The sequence below is a fragment of the Pieris napi genome, chromosome 15 (assembly GCF_905475465.1).
Source record: "Pieris napi chromosome 15, ilPieNapi1.2, whole genome shotgun sequence".
Lineage (NCBI taxonomy): Eukaryota > Metazoa > Arthropoda > Insecta > Lepidoptera > Pieridae > Pieris > Pieris napi.
The window spans coordinates 2,523,990-2,547,172 of record NC_062248.1 but is presented as its reverse complement, the minus strand read 5'-3'; the positions used below and the strand labels follow the sequence as shown (position 1 = coordinate 2,547,172).

The 23,183-nt window shown below is 33.6% G+C and overlaps 2 protein-coding genes and 2 non-coding genes across 5 annotated transcripts; 2 read left to right on the top strand and 2 right to left on the bottom strand.

The window, feature by feature from the left end:
* The first annotated feature begins 297 nt into the window (after positions 1 to 297).
* LOC125056492 (transmembrane protein 115) lies at positions 298 to 2,610 on the top strand. Its single transcript, XM_047659616.1, has 4 exons — positions 298 to 832; positions 909 to 1,104; positions 1,221 to 1,397; positions 1,589 to 2,610. Exons 1-4 carry the CDS (start codon positions 322 to 324, stop codon positions 1,809 to 1,811), a joined length of 1,107 nt encoding a protein of 368 aa, XP_047515572.1. The 5' UTR covers positions 298 to 321; the 3' UTR covers positions 1,812 to 2,610.
* A 28-nt stretch (positions 2,611 to 2,638) lies between these two features.
* On the bottom strand, positions 2,639 to 5,911 carry LOC125056493 (E3 ubiquitin-protein ligase Hakai). 2 transcript variants are annotated; one of them, XM_047659618.1, is made up of 8 exons: positions 5,430 to 5,911; positions 5,063 to 5,250; positions 4,830 to 4,904; positions 4,621 to 4,722; positions 4,112 to 4,210; positions 3,740 to 3,877; positions 3,457 to 3,583; positions 2,639 to 2,996 (listed from the first exon to the last, which is right to left on the bottom strand). In XM_047659618.1, the coding sequence occupies exons 1-8, from the start codon at positions 5,635 to 5,637 to the stop codon at positions 2,854 to 2,856; spliced, it is 1,080 nt and encodes a 359-aa protein (XP_047515574.1). In that variant the 5' UTR covers positions 5,638 to 5,911; the 3' UTR covers positions 2,639 to 2,853. The 2 variants fall into 2 exon arrangements, with proteins under 2 accessions (XP_047515574.1, XP_047515573.1); XM_047659617.1 differs by having other exon boundaries at positions 3,457 to 3,586; positions 5,430 to 5,909.
* A 2,152-nt stretch (positions 5,912 to 8,063) lies between these two features.
* Positions 8,064 to 8,182, top strand: LOC125056990. Its single transcript, XR_007118147.1, has one exon. It is a non-coding gene; the product is annotated as a 5S ribosomal RNA (ribosomal RNA).
* A 3,318-nt stretch (positions 8,183 to 11,500) lies between these two features.
* On the bottom strand, positions 11,501 to 11,619 carry LOC125056989. Its single transcript, XR_007118146.1, has one exon. It is a non-coding gene; the product is annotated as a 5S ribosomal RNA (ribosomal RNA).
* Positions 11,620 to 23,183: the final 11,564 nt, after the last annotated feature.

Sequence of the window (23,183 nt, the reverse complement as noted above, 5' to 3'; positions counted from 1 at the left end):
TAAAGGCGACTCCTGTCTGGCTTAATACTCAAAGGTATAAAGGCCGATTTACATTATCTTAGTGTTTAGGAGAGTGCTTTAGTACAACTTGAAAGGCAAGTTCTTTAGCGTAGCGTTTACTAAAGCAAGTAGCGTTTACATGTTTCAACTAAAGTACTATCCTAAAGCACTCTCCTAAACACTAATGATAATGTAAATCGGCCTTAAGTTTAAGTTCAAGTTGTAAAGATGTAAAAGTTGACGATTTAATCTGTACCTACTTATCTTGATGCAACGTAGAACAGGGTCTATTGTCAGTGTCAAACATGATTTGTTATAAAAATGGCTACGCTGCGAGCGTTTAGTCGTAATATACCATATTTACGCCAACAATTTTCAGCATTATTGGGAAACACATCGCCTTCAGTTAAATTTATTTGTGTCGTAGTAGTAATAGGTTACATATTATCATTTTCTGAGGATGTCATCAATGTGCTTAGCGTTACCCCTGGTTATTTATTACCTCCCTCATTTCAATTATGGTCTACTTTTACCTTTTGGTTTCTTGAAATACACTTGTGGGAGGTGATTATAGATGTAATAACGGTAGGTTTGTGCGGAAAACTGATCGAACCGTTATGGGGTCAAATAGAGATGATGAAGTTTTTTATGCTAACAAATATTGGTGTAGCATTCCTGACGACGTTTTACTACCTGATGATATTTATGTGGACTCAAGAAACATCGTATCTCTTCGATATACACGTGCACGGACTCGCAGGATATTTAGCAGCAGTGAGTGTAGCTGTGAAACAAATAATTCCAGATCATTTATTGATAAAAACCCCTTTAGGTATGAATTATTTTCAATTTTATTTATGTTAAAATAATTGTTATTCAATCTAATCTAATTTTGTGGTGTCTTTCAGGCAAACTTACAAACCGATCCCTTCCTCTCCTGATTCTAATACTGGCAATTATATTTTGGGCTGTGGGTGCCCTAGAAGGAACTTACCCCTGTATGTGGGGTAGTGGTACATTGCTTTCATGGATATATCTAAGATTCTGGCAGCGTCACAGTAATGGTTCCAGAGGTGATATGGCTGATAATTTCAGTTTTGATAAGTGAGTATTAAAATGATAGCTAAGAATTCTATGTTCAGCTTTTAGAAAATTCACCATGCAATTCAGACAACATATTTAGCGTTTAGCTTATAAATATCTGCTTTTTCTCATTTCAGTTTCTTCCCCACTGTTCTTCAGCCTGTTATAAGAGGAATTTTAAGTCCAATTCATCGTTGCTTTGTAAGATTAGGTTTGTGCTCACCTAGTCAGAGAAGAGTTCATCTAGCACTTAGTCCTCGTGGGGTTACAATCACTATGCCAGGTGTTGAACCACAGGACATGGAGAGAAGGCGGTATGTTATTTAAATTACATTAATTAAAAGAATTAATAAAAAACATGAAATTATGTTATTCTACAATAATGTCATAAAGATGAAATATTTAATTATTCTATATTTGCTTGTTTAATATTGAAAGTTCCAATCATATTAGAAAGTATCAAAAAGCACTGCACTGAATTAAATCATAAATATTTTGCTTTTAGGCAAATTGCGCTTAAAGCCTTGAGTGAAAGGTTATCCAAAACGTCTGAACAAACACGGCAAAAAAACTTATCTACAAAAGTTAACATAGACGCTGTGAGGAAAATGCAGTCCTCTCATGTGATTCCCCAATTTCCAACTGAACCAGAAACTAGTTCATCACCTGCAGAAGCTACTCTAGTGGACATTGACACTGAGGCACCACCAACAACCAAGACTTCATGATCTTTGTCACTTGTCTAGGACCCACTAGACATGTTTTTTTTCAGAATTCAATTGATTTTAATGTCAGTAGTTCTGTGTAAATACCATTTCAGTTCTTTATAACCAGTACTGCATAAAAGTAAATTTGGTACTGCATGTTTTGTCCAAAACCAAAGAAAAATTATCAATTTCCAGGTGAGTTGTCTCAGAAATAAATATTTATAGTAATACAGGTTTTGTTAAATCACAATTGAAGGATTTGGTAGAACTACATATTCCTGAAAACGGTATGTTACACAACACAAATTATCTGTAGATAATAATTATCGTTATGTCTGTTATTAGTCAGTATAAAAAAGTTATAGATTGAATTCCAGATCTTTTCTATATGAAAAATATATAAAAACGGTTATTCGTTATAAGCTGACATTCACAAAGTTGTTAAAAAATGTACTATTTCTGGGTGAGATATATTTGTTTATAAGTTACTATACAGTTTCAGTGTAGGATAAAAATGTTTGGCAGTGATGTGAATAGGGACTGATAGGTTAAGAGACCTTTGAACAAAGCTATATGGTTATTTTTGAGAAAGTCCGGAATTGATACTGCATGTCATGCTTTATTTTGAAATTATAATTATTGAGCACAGAATGTCCTACATTGCCACTGTGCTACTTTTTAATTACTTTCAATGTATTTATATTTCTGGTATTAAACTTATATTTTGCATTTGTTGTCAGTTGTGTATGTTATTGGTAATTGTGAGGAATGTTTGTAAATATTATGTAATAGTGTTAAATAAATAACTAATTATTGATTCTTTCATTTGTTTTATTTTGTGTAGTTTGACATTTAAATACCAAATGAAGGTTGTCAATAAATAATTATTGAGCAATTTATATTTTGTACACCTCTATTTCAATTAGTTATTGTAACATTATTTCCTTATGCAATGTTATTTTTATATACATTGGTTTAAACTGGTCTTTACAGACTATTTCAGAAATTGTAATTAATATTCTGCTAAAAGGCATGTTTCATGGACATAAGATAGTTGCTAATGTTATCTATAATAGTGATTTTGAGGCCACTGTTGTGTGGGCGGCTGATAAGTCTCTGGCCATCTCGTTGTATCTCCAAGAGTACTGGGTGGTAACGGTACTGGAGTTCCCATGGGTGGTGTTACATTAGCGCTCATGGTTGTTCCTGAGAATGAGAAATTAATTTTACCTTTTTTGTACACTATACATATGTAATAAAGTATCCTATGTCAGGAAATCAGCTGTAATATTAAAAAAAACAACTACTATATGAATCGCATACATCCCATGTTCCATATTTTCTAATAACACTAATAAAAATTAATTTTTTATCAACTTCTTACAACTGTACTGATTGTTTGGATGTTACAACAAAGTGTTAATTACAACTGGTCACATTTATATCAAGAGACCTGCCTACACAGTTTAAAGGGCAAAAAAACATAATTTTTAAAAATTTTATAGCGTTCTGTGGTAGTACTTGAAACTAAACGTAAGCAGATAATTTTGTCTATTTATTTAGCATACTAAAGGCAGGATGCAAAATGTATTGATTAATATCTACGACTGCTGTGAAAAGTCGCATAGTAAGCAAGTCGACTATAAATCTAAGGAAAATATCTTACCAGGACCAACGTATGTCGCAGGCGCAGTATACGCAGCGGGATAGTATGGAGGTGGAACAGCCATATTGTGAGCTAACACGGGCACAGTCGACACTGGCACTACCGGGGCTGGGACCGGCTGGGGATTCTGCTGATAATTTTTTTAAACTAAATTTTTCGTAAACAAATTATAAAAAAAAAGTTGAGTCAAAAAGATATTTTTGAAACCCCTCTCCCACACTGGTCCAAAAAAGAATAATTTTAATTGATGTTGTTGGGTATCAAATAATATTTTTGAACTCACTTGATAATATGGATAGTATGTATGTTCAGTATGATCATGTATAGGAACTGCTATAAGATTGGCACGAGACGCTCTTGGTCGTTCTGCGTGCGTATGCGCAGTGGTATGGGCTCTAGGATCTCCCGCTTTACTTGGTACCTGCAATAAATAAGAGACTTAATAAATAATTTATATATAAGAATCTTTTATTTACAAAAACTTCAAAATAAATAACTTAAATGGGTACATTGCTAGGAATTACTAAATCAATGTATATTTTACAGCTTTATAAAAAAAGTTTTTAAGTTTTACACTTTTACTCGACCTCCGATAGAGTGAAGGCCTCTAAAGTTCTAATAATAACTTCTTAAATATGAATAGAATGCATCATACCGATAAAGGTTTTACAATAGTAACAGGCGGTTCAGGTTCCAGCTTGGCATCACCTCCACTTGATACATGCCGGTGGTTTATATGGGCTTGTAGATCTCTCTGTAAACATTATGTAATTTAAGGTACAAAAATGGCAACGGCATGGTTCAATGGAGTTATTAATGTCAGTCAATAGTATTATTTGATATTGACATATCCAGCATCATTTTATTTATTTATTTAAACATACTCTGGACTGAAATTTGCTAGGCAACCCATATGGATTATATTTATTGACATATTAAATTAAATATAAAATATGTTTCATTAATAAGCATCTCGGTGAAGGTCGTTGTATATCGGGATCTTATACTATTACATATCAATATATTTATGTTTGTATATGTAATGTACTTAGTATCCTAGCATTTTAATTTCTACCATCTTTTATTTTTCAGAAAAAAAAAAAACGGATTTTGCTTTTAAAACTTTCCCCGGGGCAAGCGATATTACATTTATAATTTCAGTACCTGTGACAAATATGTTCTTCTACATCCAGTGTTGCCATATCTTGATCCAGAATGTGTACACATAAACACTGTTCCCAAACCAGTCTGTTCAACTCTTAAAACCTGTAAAATATATTGAAACAGATTGACAAATTACAAGCAATTATCAGTGACAATTGTTTACTGTGAACCAATTTCATGATAGACAAGAAAATCTACAAAACAATTACCTTTTCTTTACAGCGAGGGCAATGAGTGTGTTCTGCTCTGGCGCAGGATAAACAAAAAACATGCTTACATGGTATCTGAAATTCACGTAGTTACATTAAATAAAATATATTATTATTCTTATCAAAGCAATAAAATTTAGAATTATCTTCTTACATCTTAATTTTATTTCAAATATTTTTAAGCACTGAAGTATATGATATTGATATATGATTTAAAGTAAGATAGCAATTACCATTCTTCCATAAATCAGAATAGGTTTAGAGCATGTATCACAACAATATATCATAGGATTTAAAACTTTCTCCCCAATGAGATTTGCTCTATGATTCCATTCCAGTCGCAACATAGGCTCTGGTGGTCCACGCTGTATTGTAGTGAACACAGGTGCTTCCAACTGTGATATGTCTGAGGGCACCTCCACTGTATAAAACAAATTTATTAGTTTTAAACACAGGTAAATTAAGAATGAAAACTTTATATTTTTAACATAAATGTACAAGTATATATGAGATGAATTTTTATACTAAATGTTTGTTATAACTATACTTTTTTTTACAATTTGAAGGACCTTAGAGATACATCAACAATATGTAACTCACATTTAGCAGGTTCATTTTCCTCATTAACTTTACTATCTTCGGGTGGTGGTTCTTCTTGGTCTTGTGCAGTCTCTTCCATGGAGCATTCTTCTTCATCAGACGACATCACTTTTGGCACCTTTTTACCTCTCCCCCGTCCACGGCCACGACCTCTTCCCCGGCCGCGACCACGACCACGGCCGCGAGCATTCCTCTTTTCACTATTCATTTAAGACTTATGTCCAATCCGATGAATGATAAGATATTCAGTATTGACAACACATAAGTCGAAAAGACAAGAACTGTTTTATACCGGTTTATAGTAATATCAATAGTATCACAATCGTAACTTAATCAGTTATCAAAAAAGTAACCTCGATTGTAGATTCTCCTGTCCATCCAAGAGAAGGATTAATTTATAATCAATTGCTTAAGCTTTTACAAAAACCTTTTGAATTAAATATATATTAATTTCTAAGCATAAACTTTCAAGTTTATGGAATATAGATGATTTTGACAATTGACAGCTTCATAGCATTTCACTTTGTTGACAGATGATGAATACTAAAGCAAATGAAGATAGAGAAACTAAAAAAATCATAAAATGTAAAGTAAAATTTATATATTTATGGAGGTTAATCTTCGGTTCGTAATTATTCTAAAATATAATTGGAATTAAAGAAAATTGACAATTATTAAATAAACTGATTAAGGAAATCAATTAAAATAATATATATACCACTAGATGACGTTATTAGACATTTTGAAATAATAATTTTTATTATTTTCCCTCCCAAAAGAAAGTGTAAACAAAAATCAATTCTTTTAATATTTTATTTCATAATAAAAATATATTTTTCTCAAGTTATATACTTAAAACATTCCACATCAGGAATATGTTCTTTATGAACGAGGATGTTGATGCATAGGTACATATTATACTAATAATTGTTTTTATTGGTTACGTAAGAGTTCGATGTGCGAGAGGTCGATGGGCGATGGCGACCACAAAGCGGTCACGGCCGGTTGACGCTCTAAAACTGCAAGCTGGTATAATGAATTGTCATTTATACGTGATGAACTAGTACCTGACAACTTCGTTTGCATTAAAATCGTTTCAAACTAAACGTTTAAGCCGCCAAATCAACAAATAGAAACAGCTGTATGCAAAAAATTGTTAAGCTTTTAAACTGTGTTTTGTTTTGTATTTATTCTTTAACACAGACACAGTTTAGATTGTAATGATTTTAATACACCCATATTAAAACTGATCAGGAAGGATAGTTTTCGTTGATCTTCTTTTTATACTAAGGTCGCAAGGGCTAGTCGTACTATAAATTTTTCAACCGTAAGTTAACCGGGAAGTTGTTAAAAAGTTCGCAATGAATAACCTATAACGAGTTAAAAATAAAAATAAATTTTGGCAAACTTTTGCTTCCTTGAAGCGTAGAACATTCGCGATGATGCTAACAACTCACGTGAAATGATGATAGTAGTGAATATTTGTTGGGAATATTCCTTTATCAATTAATTAAAGATAGTTTGAAGGGAAAAATATTTTAGTCCTAATCAATTGTTTGTTCCTCGATCATGTCCTGAATCATTAAGCAGTTAGAACGTGATTGAGGAACATAATATCTGCTTACGCAAGAGCTATTGATTGCTTTCTTCGTTTTATAATTGCGGTTATTATCGAATGACTGGCTATATCCATATATAATTTATTAGCATAATTCTTTCGTTATATTATTCGTGATTGGTTAATTAAATTCGAAAATTACATTATCTGTTAATTAATGAATCCCTCTAAAAAATTGACAGCTCATAGAAATATTCTACCGGTAGTGATTTTTTAAAATGATTTAGTAGACTGCGTATTTTGGAGTAGGTAATTGAATTATGTGGAGTTTGAAGTTTGGACTGAACATGTTAATAGTGTGGCACAACACCTCTTTATGGGCTTCATTTCTGGGTCTGTTTCAAGAAAGATTTCGGTTTCTTGCGAGTCATCAACATTTGTTTGATAAAATCTCTTTGGCGTGACACAGAGCAGGGGCTTTAGTCAAGATGCCTTAACAGTAGTGTATGTAGAAAGTCAATAACTAAATTTGTATGAAAACTTTTCGACACGAACTGTAATTTTCATACAAATTTAGTTATTGACTTTCTACATACACTACTGTTAAGGCATCTTGACTAAGGCCCCAGCATGTGCTATATTCCTGTAGATGTTGTATAACGTCAAATAGTAGTGTAAACCAACTAAGTACCTACGTGTGCCAAATCTATTAATATTCTGATGCGCTCAGTTCCTCAGAAGTAACTGAGTTCATTGGGGTCAGTGTTTAGTAAAACATGCGTGTTTTGTGATTTAAACAGTCACTTATACTTACCGTAAAGTGAGACTTTAAATAATCATTTTTTTTTTGTATTACGTATCAAATATTTACATGGCTTTACGAAATCGTTCAACTAAAGTAAAAACTAAATAAATGAAGTTCAATTATGGGAGGTACATTACATAATAAACATCTTTATAATATTGTAGGTAAGGATATTCCATACTTAATCTCCTCATACAATTATTATTTATTTATACGATCAATATTCTAAAAAATAAAACAAAATATGATAGACAATTTAACCTTTGTAATTGCCAACGTCCATACCACGCTGAACACACCGGTTCTTGTCCGATCACCGAAGTTAAGCAACGTCGGGCGTGGTTAGTACTTGGATGGGTGACCGCCTGGGAACACCACGTGATGTTGGCTTTTTTGTTTATTAACTTTTGTAGTTTTTACTAAGAATTAGACATACGTTCAGCTTGATATCGGAAAAGGTTGGACCTTGAAGATCGTCAACACATTTTCTATTTCTATAGATAAAGAAGGTTATATTAATTTGAACTCTTCCAGCATTGCTTAATTGAATCTGTACCAATAAATAAGTAAACTAGTAACTGTAAATTAATCAGTTTATAGTTTTGTAAAACTGTATGCGGATGTTTTAGAATTTTGGCGCCAATAAGTCAATATTATGGTTTCATTGTAATTTGTAACTTTGTTATATAAATGGAATGTAATCCATTGATTTTATTTCAACATCTCATCTAAATCGATGTTTTCATTAAAGAATCACCGATTACTTTACGGGGTCTTCTATCAGTTAATAATTGTATAAAAAATCGCATATTTGTAGATAATAATAATCCAGTGCCCATGTAATGCTTAGAGGCGCTTCACGTTTCATTGGTAATTTTGGTAATTATTAGGTCTATGGGTAAGGGTGATTCAGAAACGACAGCGCGGAATTTGCTTCTGTCAATATCCAATGCATTTTTGACGTATATACACAAACACAAACTTAGGGGGAAGAAGGCTGTGGCCTCATAGCCTAGCGGTCTTATTAAGTGGCAGCTAGGTGAGGGGTACCGGGTTCGATTCCCGGTTCGAGGGCTAGGTTTAATTTAATTTAAATTTGTTCTCGGCCTTTGGGAGGGTTGTGCGGTACCGGCCGAGTGCCTAAACCGTACTTGGAGGACATGGTCGAATTTCTAAGGCAAAAAGCACAAATTATAAAAATCTTATACTTGACGCTGGCTAATGCACAAACCGTGCCAGAGCCATAAAAAAAAAGAAGGCTGTGCACGAAATACGAAATTAGGTCGACAACAATACAATACAATCATGTACAATTACTTAACTAAAATAAGAGAATATTAAAGGAATCACAACTAATATCAGATAATACAAACGGAAATACTTATAAGATACGTGAAAACAAAAATCACTTGTTTGAAGAGGATGTGATAGGAACGTAGAAGTTTATAAAACAATTAAACAAACGAAATTCAGTTGTTTTTAGTAAGAATAATACGATTACAGTCACATCTTTATATTTTTAAGCAGTTTTATTCATTAATGGCTCAAGTGTAACATACAGTATGCATTCATGTGTTTCAGCTAGCTTTATATACTAGATACAAAAGTTTCTCATGAAACTTTGTATAAAAAACGCCCTCCAGCGCCTGAATAAAAGCCAAAAAAGTTCCAGTCTAGGTTATAAACGCTGGTTGACAAATTTTAAAGCGAGAAGCTAGTTTGGGTGTATCAAACGCTTCATAATGAGAATTCTGTATCTCAGGCAATTTTTATTTGTTAATTTCTTTCACTCGATGTCTTGCTAATTACTCTGTTATTTTTTTTCTAATAAATAGATACCTCTACCAAAGATTTATTCAACTTAAAGAAGAGAAATAAAACGTTATTTGTACCCTACCAATTACAAATAAAAACCACGATAGTACACAATATATTAAAAGGACGGTCAACGATGTTGCGTGTTCTCCGGCTGTGCACTTAACATCAGATAAGCTTTCTGCCTCTTTGTCTCCTGCTCTATAACAAAATATATAAATATTGAATATATTAGCCCTCTTAAAAATTAAAGAATGTATATTATGTCGCAGCCAACTAGCTTAAATATCCGTTGAAAGAATTGTTTGAACATATGACATACATTTGTATCGGTGTATCTGTTAACGTAAAATTGTAAACACCGTTAGATTGTAATCTATCTCGCGAGATTATAAACTGTCGAAAGATTGTGAACCTCAGCTTACTGCTTACAATTTAACATATTATTATTCGGTAGATTGTACTACACTAACTTAGTTATCATTCAAACTTCTTTGGTCAATTACAGATTAATTTTACTTTCCAACAATTTCATATAACTACCGAATAATAATACGTTAAATTGTAAGCACTTCGTTGAGGTTCACAATCTTTCGACAGTTTATAATCTCGCGAGATAGATTACAATCTAACGGTGTTTACAATTTTACGGTGACATATCTAAACAAGATCTTTTCATTCAAAAAAAAACGCATAACCAAAAAAATAAACTATAGTTAATTAGATTGGCTGCAATTAAAATTCCCTATTGGTGACACGACTCGACTAACAAATACATGACGTTCACTTCGAGGAAAAACATTGAAAAATTAATCGATTATGTCTATTAATATAATATAAGGTCATTCATAGTTATGCAAATATATAGTGTTCTTAATCTGAAAACGGAACTTATATAACTTATTAGTAATCACAGTTTGACTAGAACTAAAACAAAGGCGTGTGGAAGATCCCTTTTTTGTGTTTCGCGATCCTTTATCTGTATCGAGGCTGTGCTATGGTGCTGGGAGCTGTGCTGTGAACATTCACGTTCACGTAGATTCGGCGGGAAACAGTAGATAACTGGAATACCACAGGAACAGAGATATCAGGTAATCCAAAAGGATGCCCCTAGTTTTTAAAGAATCAACACGGAAACAAAGAGGTGATATATTTGACTGGTGCAATTCTCTTCAAAATCTTATCATTATAATAAAAAGTTCATTGGACCCATCAACTGGTAGTAAATGTAAATTTACAATTAATTTAACTTCTTTTGACGTTCATAAGTGTACCTACTTGTTTACTTATATGAATAAAGGTTTTTTTGAGTTTGAAACGATTTTTAAATTATATTTCGACAACACACTTGTCGGTGCCACGTGACATGAAGAATGAAATTAATCGAAAGAAAGCTGCTATTCTAGCTTGAAGTCAAACCATACAAAAGAAAACAAACCTAAGAACTTATTAATCCAAAAATGTAAATTTTTAACGAGGACTTGTATGTGACCATACTTCGTAGATTTCCTTGTCTTTCATTTGTTGAAACAGAAAAATTCTATTGCTTTTTAAACAAAGCTAAGGGCTAAAGTAAACGTTACAATTTATGTAGGTATAAAGATAACATTGAGATGTTAACCGGAGTACTCTGTACTTCTGACCTTTTCTATATTTCTAGTCTGACGCAATATTTATTTACGTTTGCAATTTGCATAGAGCATTATTCTTGGCTATATAGATAAAGATAGGTTAGTGACAAACGTAACGACGCAATAGTGCACAGACTAATAAACATTGTTGGACGTACACATAATAATATGTTATCTTATAATTTATTGGTTACGTTTGCAGTTTACTTTAATATAGTCTCGTATAACGAGTATTATCCTAACAATTTAAAATAAAAAAAAATGCCAACATCACGCGGTGTTCCCAGGCGGTCACCCATCCAAGTACTAACCACGCCCGATGTTGCTTAACTTCGGTGATCGGACGAGAACCGGTGTATTCAACGTGGTATGGACGTTGGCAATTTGAGACTTGAAATGTATAAATAGTTTCTACGTTATGCCATATAATATATGTATTTAATTCTGTACAGAAAACCTCAGTTTCCACGCATTTATTATTATTATATTACCGATCTGAATCCGATCACCAAAGTTAAGCAACGTCAGGCGCGGTCAGTACTTGGCTGGGTGACGGCCTGGGAACACTGTGTGTCAGCTTTTTGTTTCTAACTATAAATACATATTTTTATTAATTAATAATTATCACGCTACAACAATTTTTTTTAATTTTAAATAAAATTGTAACATGTACAAGCAGAACGTATATAACATTATCCTTATCAGAATACCAATTTTGGTTGGATTTCTTTTCAGACTAAATTGGAGCCGTAATACATATAGTGCTGTTTAAACCTTGGTTCTAAATTAAACCTGTTCTTCCTTGACCCGTTAACCGAGTGATGGGCATTACGCACTGGTATTTAACTGAAGCCATAAACTTCAATTCCGACCGTTCTAGCCACGAGTTATGTCTCACGTGAATTTGAAAATAAGAATATGTATTTTTTTGTATATGTCACCGTAAAATTGTAAAAACCGTTAGATTGTAATCTATCTCGCGAGATTGTAAACTGTCGAAAGATTGTGAACCTCAACGAACTGCTTACAAATTAACGTATTATTATTCGGTAGTTATATGAAATTGTTGGGAAATAAAATTAATCTGTAATTGACCAATGAAGTTTGAATGATAACTAAGTTAGTGTAGTACAATCTACCGAATAATAATACGTTAAATTGTAAGCAGTACGCTGAGGTTCACAATCTTTCGACTGTTTATAATCTCGCGAGATAGATTACAATCTAACGGTGTTTACAATTTTACGTTAACATATCGACACTTGACATTGAACAAGCTTATATATGCCTTCTGTTTGACATATATCTCTCTGTAATCTGTGAAAACTTTACAATTTGCCATTACTTGTAATACACATATCTTAATACATATAAATTACGTGTCACGTTGTTTGTCCGCTATGTACTCCTAAACTACCGAACCGATATCAATCAAATTTGCACACCGTGTGTAGTTTGATCCAACTTAAAAGATAGGATAGCTTACATCTCAATTTATACCCGCAATATTATTTTATTGCAAAATATTTGTTTATTATTTGATAGTCACAATTCTAACAGATGGCGCTGTGTTGAAAGTACCAACGTTTCACATAAGCTACAATTTAATGGCTTAACCAACAATGAAGCATGTAGGAGAATACCAGTCATGGGGACCACCCCCATGACTGGTATTCTCCTACCGGTTCCCTTGAATAGTTTACTACTACAACAAAAACCTTAGCCTCAGCAACGCGTGGCCCGGTCTGCTAGTACTAGTATAAAATAACTACCATATTGTTGCCACCATACATCTTTAGCCGTAGTAAATATGCTGAATAATTATATATTTTTAACATACCAAGAAAATATGATAAAAACTTATGTAAAGTTTCACGAATCGTAAAAAATAATTGTCTATTTAATAATTCATTCAAAATATCTTACAAACAGGATTATCTTAATTACTTTCAATTGCGTAGTTGGCGAAAAGTTTTTGTAAACATACTTCTAGAACATTTTACGATTCTAATTTATGTAACATAGAACATTTTTAACGGGTTATTCAGATGAAGACAAAATGATCAAGTCATTTGTAGTGTCATACATTCTTAAGAAGTCTAATAATTGTAAAGGAACTTGTCAATATTATTATAAACAAATGTACTGTTCTATTAATGATTCTTTGAGTGAAACATTATATTTCTGTGGCCATAGGTCAGAATTTGATAAATGCAATTTCATTACTTTGTACTTATCATTGTCTGATCTATGACCACAGAAATAATTTTGATAATGTAATAATATATTTTAATAATTTGATTTAGTGATAAGATAATATAAGATTTGACTATGTACTATGAAAATTTCTACCTTTTAATTATGTAACAAAAATTTGCACGCCATTAAGTGGCAGAAAATGCGATGTTTAGATTGTACCATATTTTTGCAAATAAATTATAATTGAAGAAATAATCAATTATTAACACTTTGTTGCATGATAATACGGTCAGTAGGGCAATAAATCATTTCTAGAAGCGATCTCTACTAAAACAACATTGTCAAGAATATGTAACAATGTAAGTATATATGAAGCCTATTTCCTCGCACATAATTAATATTTAGTAATAGTTTTTGCCTTTTAGTGCCCATTATGATGCGCAAACAACATTTATAATAACCTCTTAAAAACACTGCGATGTCGAGGCCTCATTACTGAATATAAATGAACCATGATAGCAGAAAAGCGAAAAATTCACATAATTCAAAACTTGTTTGCGTAATTAATTCATATATTCAGCTGCGCAATTATGGTCAAATTAATGATTTCCGGCACGCCTTCATTACAACGACAATTTATTTATATATTAAATTTAAAAGGCGTACTATCAACGGTAGCTACATCATAATCTGTGTGTATTAATAATTCTGCGTCGTTTGTAGTTCTTATAGCAATTTTATTAATCAATACGGAAATCGAATCACTTACACCAGTATCACCATCAATCCCTGAAGTCGTAAGTTTGATCCCCGGCTACGCACCAATGGACTTTCCTTCTATGTGCGCATTTAACATTCGCTTGAACGGTAAAGGAAAACATCGTGAGGAAACCGGCTTGCCTTAGACTTAAAAGTCGACTGCGTATGTGCGGCACCGGAGGATCACCTACTTGCCTATTTGATTGTCAAATGATCAAAATCAAAATCAAAATACGTTTATTCAATTTAGATGCTTCTTAGAGCATGCTTATGAATGTCAACAACGTTTACAAAATTCACGAAAGAGCAGGACTACGCCATCCGTTCGCAAAACTACCAGGAGGCCTTGTTCTGAGAAGAACGGGCAAGAAACTCAGCAAGTTTTGCCCTCCCTTTACATTACAATTATTCAAAGGAAAATGTCATAAACCACAACGTCATTAAAGTTACATAAGTAAAAAAAAATAAAAATCTGTTCTGTGATTTACCACATTCACCATTACACACATATTCATAACACTTCAAAGATAACAAATCAAATTATAAGAATATAATTAGAACTATTGCCAAGCGTTTTTATCTTCCAGGTAGTCATTGACTGTGTAGTAACCTTTACACATTAAGGTTTTTTTGATATGTGTTTTGAATCTGTTTAAAGGCAGTTCCAATATTTCACTAGGAATCATGTTATAGCAGCGTATACTTAGGCCCATAAATGAAGTATTTATTTTCTGCAACCTGTAAGACGGCTGGAAAAGTTTTCCCTTATTTCTTGTATTCCTATTGCGAATGTCGCTGTTCATTAAAAGAGAACTAATATTACTACGCACAAAAACGATACAGTTGTAAATATATTGGGAAGGTACCGTCAAAATATCGATTTTCTTGAAAAAATTTCTAAGTGAAGTGCCTGGTTTCAAGCAATAAATTGACCTAATAGCACGTTTTTGCAATATAAAAATAGATTGTATATCTGCTGCTTTGCCCCATAAAAGAATTCCATACGACATAACGCTGTGAAAGTAACTAAAATATACTATTCTGGCTGTTTCCTCGTCTGTAAGTTGCCTAATTTTCCTAATAGCGTATGCCGCAGAACTAAGCTTGTCAGAAAGTTTAGTGATATGCTGACTCCATTGAAGTTTTTGGTCTATTGTAATGCCCAGAAATACCGTAGAATCAACTAAATTTAGTTCATGAAACAGATACAGTAATCTGAGGCCCAGACCTAAAAAGGTAGCCAATGATTTATTGTCTATCACAGTGCTTATAAAAAACCGTTTTCCTCACACTCAAACCCAAGTCCGGGATAACCACATTGCTAACTGCGCGACAGCACCAACCATTGCCAACAAATAATGATAATAATAATAATATCTCTATGATATCTTTTGAGTCTTCGTTGCGATTACGGAAACTATACAAATCTTTTCTAATGGATTTTTGGAACTACGCAAAATACCGATTTATTTTCACGCGTTAAACATTAGCTACAAATTTCGATTTCGAGGACAGGCGTGAAAATATATTGCCTCGCAAAATATTGGCACAAAAAATAATTGTAATTCCGCGTTTATTCTCGGTATTTAGAGCTATTAGAGACTGCTCGTCAGTGACTGTCAACGAAACGTATTCGTTTCGTAGTTTAAATAATGTAATTTTAGTAGATAAAGAGCAATGTTGGCCTGGCGGTTTACGTGCGACTCTCATCCCTGAGGTCATAGATTCGATACCCGCTCTGCACCAATGTACTTTCTGTCAATGTGCGCATTTAACATTCGCTCGAACGGTGAAGGACCACCGCTGATTGAAGTGTCCTGGTGTCACTTGAGTTCGTCAGCGGTGAAAAGGCGTATAAAATAAGGTATTTGTGATTCAGGAAGTGACGTGCTATGTAACATCTTGGGACAGAAAACTTGGGTAGATGCAAAACGCACTGATAATATCTGTCGTAGTATCTGTAGCAGGACGTCAGTGAATGGAATCACTGACAACAGAGATAAATATAAAGTTACGACGTCCGTCGTTCCACAACTGAGCGTTTTTTATGGCAGTTTTTGCCGCGCACCACCACTGTATGGAACCAGTTGACCGCTGAAGTATTTTCGAACTAATTCGACTTAGGGTACTTTAAGAAGAGCGTACCAATTATTAAAAGGCAGGCAACGGACGTGAGCCCTCTAACATTGAGATTAAAAAAAGTGCGGCAGGAGGCCTATACGGAATTATAAATTTAGAAAATTAAACTAAGACTACGAATTATTAACAATATTACGTTTGAATTGTGAATTTAATAAATAAGATAAAGAATGTCTCCCAATCTTAGGTAGGTATATCTAAAACACCTCGTTTTTAAGACACTACTTTCTCCTGATAATTAATTAGCTAAAACACATACACAAGGAAAGAATAATCCAACGGCTTAATTCAACCTCACAGCTTATCCGTGCGCTTAGCTAACCTAAAACAAAATGAATTCGAAATACCATTATTTCGAATAGGTTCAAGGTAGGATTCAAGAAACGTAAGTTATTGTAATATCGGCCTAATTCATGATTATTCATTGGTGAAATAATTGCGTAATGATTTCTAGTTGGCGGGAAAATCTGACAACGTTGCATCAGCTTGACAATATGTTCTATGCTCTATTGGCTGCGCTTCCCAAGATAAAGTCAAGTTCTTTTCAATTGTAATAGTATCTTTATGGTTTTTAATGCGATGTATTTTACAAAAAAAATGTAATATTGCATCAGTTTTTAGTCGTTAGTAGTAAAATCCATTGGTGAGTCAGTACACAAAGATATAGGTCACAGTTAATTTATTTATTTATTAAAGTTCACCACAGTATATATAATGCTATTTCTACAGTATATGTTACAAGCTATCATTTATAAGATGCATGACAAATATAAATGTTACAAAAAATACAAATATTAGACGTCCAATATTAGATTTTACTAGTACCTAATTCTTTGCTTACCTACTGTTAAACAAAAAATCACTAGAAAAACAGTGGATTAGGTATCAGATAGGAACTTACCAGCGCTTTTTTTTAAATTGTTTAGTCCTTTTCCGAATATACCAAGCTCTGGATAAGTAGTGTTTATTTTGTTATACATTCGCGAAGAATTCGAATGAGGGGCCTAGGTTGGTTTTCGCAGACGAAAACTTGGTGAAAAAAAAAACCACATTTGAATCCGAGCGAATATATATATATATGTATATCGATTTGTTTACCTCGTCTCTTCCTATTTTGTGAATCGGTACAAAATTAAAATAAACATCGAACCGAAAAGATTAATTTTGAATTTGCTTAGAAGTCATCAAACCGGTTGAAAATTGGTGTTTGTTTACAAAGATGATGAAACCTAACGTAACAGCCTTATATAGTATAGCTAACATTTAAACAGGCTCACGTTATAAATACTAACTTATATTGCAATAAAGAGTTTTATATGTATTTGTCTTGACAATAAATATCTGTCATAGAAGAGATATTAGTATGCAATTCCATTTTTGTCTATAGAATTAAATTGTGATGGTTATATCGTTTTAAAATTAAATTAAACATCTGCAAAACGTTTCATCATAAAATTACTGATGAAGTTTATCATACATTTACTTGTTTATTTATTTATATATTCTCACCTTTTTCCCGAAGGGGCAGGTAGGGACCACGGATCTCCCGCTACGGTTCTAGCATACCTCTCTTGCTTCTTCCACTTTCATGTTATTCACCATGCGGTCTCGTCGGTTGTAGGTACTTTTGATCTGTCCATTTTATACCACGTCCTGGATTTGGTAGACATAAAATTTATTACTAACAAAAACACACACACATAAACACACAAAATAATCAACGATAAAAATAAAATAAAAAATATTATGAGAGATATAAAAAAATACTGGTAAAGGTATATACGACAAGGCGTGATGTTTTTCAAGTCTTAAGCAAGGCCAGAGGTTAGTACAAATAACATATATCCTAGAGTTCCTGAGTTCGATTTCTGACGTCACAATAATTTTCTACAGTTAGACTTCTGTGAATTCCAGCCCTTTTCTGTGCCATGTCCCACCTTTCCTTACCTAAGAAACTTAAGTGATAGGTTTTAGAAAAAAAATACTAGGTAATTGTTAACGAAACACAGTAACACAACTAAGCGTTTTTCAAGGCAGTTTTTGCCACGCACCATCACTATGTGGAACCAGCTGCCCACTGAAGTATTTCCGAACCAATTTGACTTAGGGTCCTTCAAGAAAAGAGCGTACCAATTCTTAAAACCAGCAACGTACTCGCGAGCCCTCTGCCATTGAGAGTGTCCATGGGCGGCGGTATCACTTAACATTAGGTGAGCCTATTGCCCGGTTGCCACCTGTACTATAAAAAAAAAGTAAGTTTTCTAAAAATATAATTAAAAACTGAACTTCGAATTCAAATTAGGTTAATAAAGATTTTTCTATATTATTTTTTTATTTTTATTTAGTGACATTCTTGCACAGGATGCGCTCTGCACAGAGATTTTGTATTATCCAATTCGGTTATTACAACACTATGAAGTTGTTAGAGATTTTTAACCACGAAAGAAAATACATATCTCGATATACAACTCGACTTATAAATTCACGCCAGTGGCCTCAATTACGCGGAAATAGGTCGTGAGTGTCAAAGATTCGTTTGTCTGCAGGAATTCCTACAATATTAACGTTTTGGACATTGTAGGCAATAAACATTTGCGATTAAAGGAAGCAGATAATGACAAAGTATGTACAGTTTACTACCGGTTTTGCTGTACTTTTAATTGGATGTTGACAGACAAAAACAAAAATACAACTCCTGCGAATCGTTTTTTAATTAAAAATACAGTTTTTTTATACGGAAAAAGATTTTCTGAGAGCGATAGCATTTTCTCTACAAATCAATTCGGGACAGCCGTCCCGTTCTTTGGCTAGAAATCTTTTAAGTCAAAAAGTCTATGGCTAACATTTCCCTCCATTTTTAGTCCTATTTTAATTTTATTTTTTGAACAATCTGATACTTCTTCACACGAAAAAGACTTTATAATAGACATGTATTTACTTTCATTGTGGGGGACTATATTTCATGAGATGCCGTACCAGTGTCGCAGACTGCTTTTAATTTATTTCTTGAAGTTGCTGAACTATCCGTTCGCATAGATCTTCCAGGGTGTTCAAGGTATGTCATTAACTGGGGAAATGAAGCTTTTGTCAGAGCGACGTTTGTTTTCTGCTCCAGTTCGTACCTGGAATATAGGTACGCCGGATAGTCCAGAAGCATTTTTGGTCCAATTAAAGTATTAATTATCAATAAACTTAAAAATTTTAGAAGACAGTTTGCTACTAGTTATTGCTATATTTCATATACATTTCTTTGTTTGACGATCATAAGTGTACAATGTTACCTATATGATTAAATGATTTTTGATTTAGAATTTTGCTATGAGATTTAATTCCTTTAAACATAAGCTTACTCATTACCAGGTCATAGAATCTTCAAACAAAAATTGTTGAATGGTGACCTAAGAATTAAGAATGAACGATTCAAAGTGGTGTGCTCACATTTTTGACACAGTAACACATGTACGACCTAATTTCAAACATTGTCTAAACGCACACGGCGCCTAGCCAATTCTATTTCGAATTTTATATACGTGATAGAGATCGCGAGTTCCCTCGTTTTTTGCAATGTTTATGTCTGCTATTTGCACGTTTTAATGTAGTTTTTTTTTCATTAATATCAAATCCGCAGCAGTTTGACAATTAGGTTTTAGGGTCACGATATCGTCCAAGGCTGTACATCGTTGAGCTATAACGAAGACAAATGTAGCGATGTATCTGTCGTAGCCAACTAGCTCAATTAGCCGTTCAATCAACATCCTAGCCTCTTAACTAAACAGCGCCGTTTAACTATCGGCTTGAAAGATATTGAGCCACTTGATCAAACAGCTAGGCAAATGATTAAGACGTTTCATTACTTGCTTAGCCTGTGGACTGTTAATTTAAATTTAGTTCCACTTTCTGCCACTTAGCGGCTAGCGTCGAAACTCTTCAAACTTCAATATAGCGTCGGCAAACCACAACTTTGACGGTGTTTTCCAAAGTTTAATGAAAAATAAGTAGATGGAAGAGTATAGTTTTTAAAGAAATATTTTTTATGTCAGATGATGCATCTTTTTTATTTCTGTCAGATGTCACTCTATCGTACGAATAGCCTAAGCATTACCCAGCCAGTTTATTATATGTTACAAACTCTACGGCTCTACCTTTCAGGCCGCTAATTAAACGGCGCTGTTTAGTTAAAAGGCTGGGCTATTAATTGGATGGCTAATTAAGCTAGTTTGCTGCGACATATATATAGCTACATTATTCGAATGAGTTGTTTAAAATATCATTTAAGCGCTAAATAGGCAGAATAATAATCATGGTCGCCAAGAGTGGCGTACCAAGTTGTCATAACATTCATTTGTAATGCCTTAAGAGAATCAGAAAAGTATATGGAAATACGACAAAAAAGTTTTATTTTTGATAAATTTTAAAACCTACCTTACTTATACTTCTGCGTCTGTTTGTTTAATAAGACAAGTGGGTATAGAGTTCAGCTCCCGTGTTTCCCAACGTGGGGCCCACGGGACACGGGACAATTTGATTTATAAGAGGACTTGAGACTGTGACCAAATTGGATAATATAAAATATCTGTGCAGCAAGCGTCAAGCGCATGGATCTCACTTAATAATAAATAAATTTAGAAAAATCTAGCGTTAAAACGTGGCGTTTTTCGTTAATAATTACCAAGTTTCTTCCTGAAACCTATCACTTCGGTTTCTTAAGTAAGGTGGGACATGGTACAGAAAAGGCTGGGAAACACTGCAGTCTAACTGCAATTACTGTGTCGTCAGAGATCGAACTCAGGAACTCCAGGCTAAACGCTATTTGTACTAAGCTTCTTTTTTATAGACCAAGGCGGCTTGAACATCCCAGTAAACTTATCAACTTACCATGTAAGTAAGTCAAGCTTCTGATATTGAACTTGAACACATATACACTATATGTAAAATCAGTTTTATTATTCTTCTTTTAAGTGCAAGGAGCGAAACTTCACGTAAACAAATGTTAATTTTATTTAAATACAGGACGTTATTGCAAAACAGAGCATTAGAGGTGATTCAGGTTATCTGTGTATATTTTGTTACGATTGGCTTTGGAAACATGAGTTAGGGTTTGATTTATATCCTTTACATGCCTGGCATTGTCCCAGAATGGCCGTGCGTATTGATAAATCTTAATAACGATACCATACAAACGAAAATTTTATTATAATTATCAACTATTTAAGTCTGATTGAAGTGAAACTTCTTTAGGCGCATGAGGGTAAAATTTTTAGCGTCACAAAGATGTGCAGCGTTTTTGTCGAAGAAAAGGGAGAGAGCGATTGAGACCGATTGAGAGAGAGAGAGTGAGAAAGGGCGAACGTAGCATGAAGAACTTATATTTTTAAAATTAAAATTTCGTAATTAGAGAATTTATGAATATTAGTATTTTTTTTATAATATAGATAATAGATATACAAATACATGGAGTGATCATATACTGTTACATGATCATCAAGCACCTGCCCAAGAGATGTTATGTTCTATGGATGAATGTAAAGTACGTAAGATGAATACGTATGAATACGTATTGTGCTAGCGTGAGGACTACAGACTATTCCCTCTCGCCTAAGAGAGGAGGCCATTAGTGGGACATATACAACGTGTACGCTGAAAATCTCGAATTTTATTAAAATTAAACTGAGTACAACGAGTCGATTTTTACTGTTAGGGCCCCATCAAAAGAATTTGCCACGGGCCCCAGATGGTATAGTTACGCCACTGACGATTTTATTTAAATATAGCTATGGAAACTATGTTCGTACACATTCTAGGAAGGTGTAACTCTATATTTAGAAATACATCACACGCCTTTCCCTAAAACGAGTATAAAATACGTAGTTGATTTCTTGCCAAAGATGTTAAAATGTAATCATGCTACTTTAAGAACTGTTTAATATAATAATTATTATAAGTCTTTATTTATTTAGTTTTTATTTGTGAATGAAACCAAAGCGATGGTGCAAACCAAAAAGAAAGACTGTTGTATCGGAAACACAATTAAGTTGCAATGATCTTTATGATCAGCCCTGCGATTCTGTAACTCACTTTTCGAACTCACACAGCGGTTTTCGCATCGGCGGTCGCTCTGAAATCAGTCGTGAAGCAGTCATTTTATGATTTGGCATTCTAATAAACAATAAACTACAAGCTCCCACCTTTTCAGAATGACAAATCATAAAATGACTGTTTCACGACTGATTTGAGAGCGACCGCCGATGCGAAAACCGCTGTGTGAGTTCGAAAAGTGAGTTACAGAATCGCAGGGCAGTTTGCAAACGTCTTGTTAAACTACAAGTAGTAGTAAGCTACTACATGTGCCAAACATGTGTAGGATAGGTTATTTATCTAAAGTCCACATTTACAAAACACAAAAACATACGAGGAACAAGATAAGAGTATGATATGATTTGTATTAAACACCATGAACACGTTACAACTTTTCGTGACATTCTTTCCGGACATGCTTTTCAGTATTTGTATCGATTATACCATTTATGAGGTGTGATGTCGCAGGTTCGATCCTCAGCAGTGCAACAATGGACTTACTATGTGCGCACTTAACACTCCTTCCTTCGGCGAACGGTATTTTACTTACAAAAGTCCACGCGAGGCTGTGCTGTGTATTGTACCGTTTACGTATTGTTATCGCTCAGGAACCAAATTACAATCTACTAAATAATAAACTGATAGTGAATGATAAAACAAAAGAAGGCTAGATCACGTGACCGTTCACCGAATTCCTTACAGAAATTTTTCAGTTTTCAATATATAATATTTTACGTTAAGTGTTGAGATGTTTCGTGTGTGGTTAGTTCTAA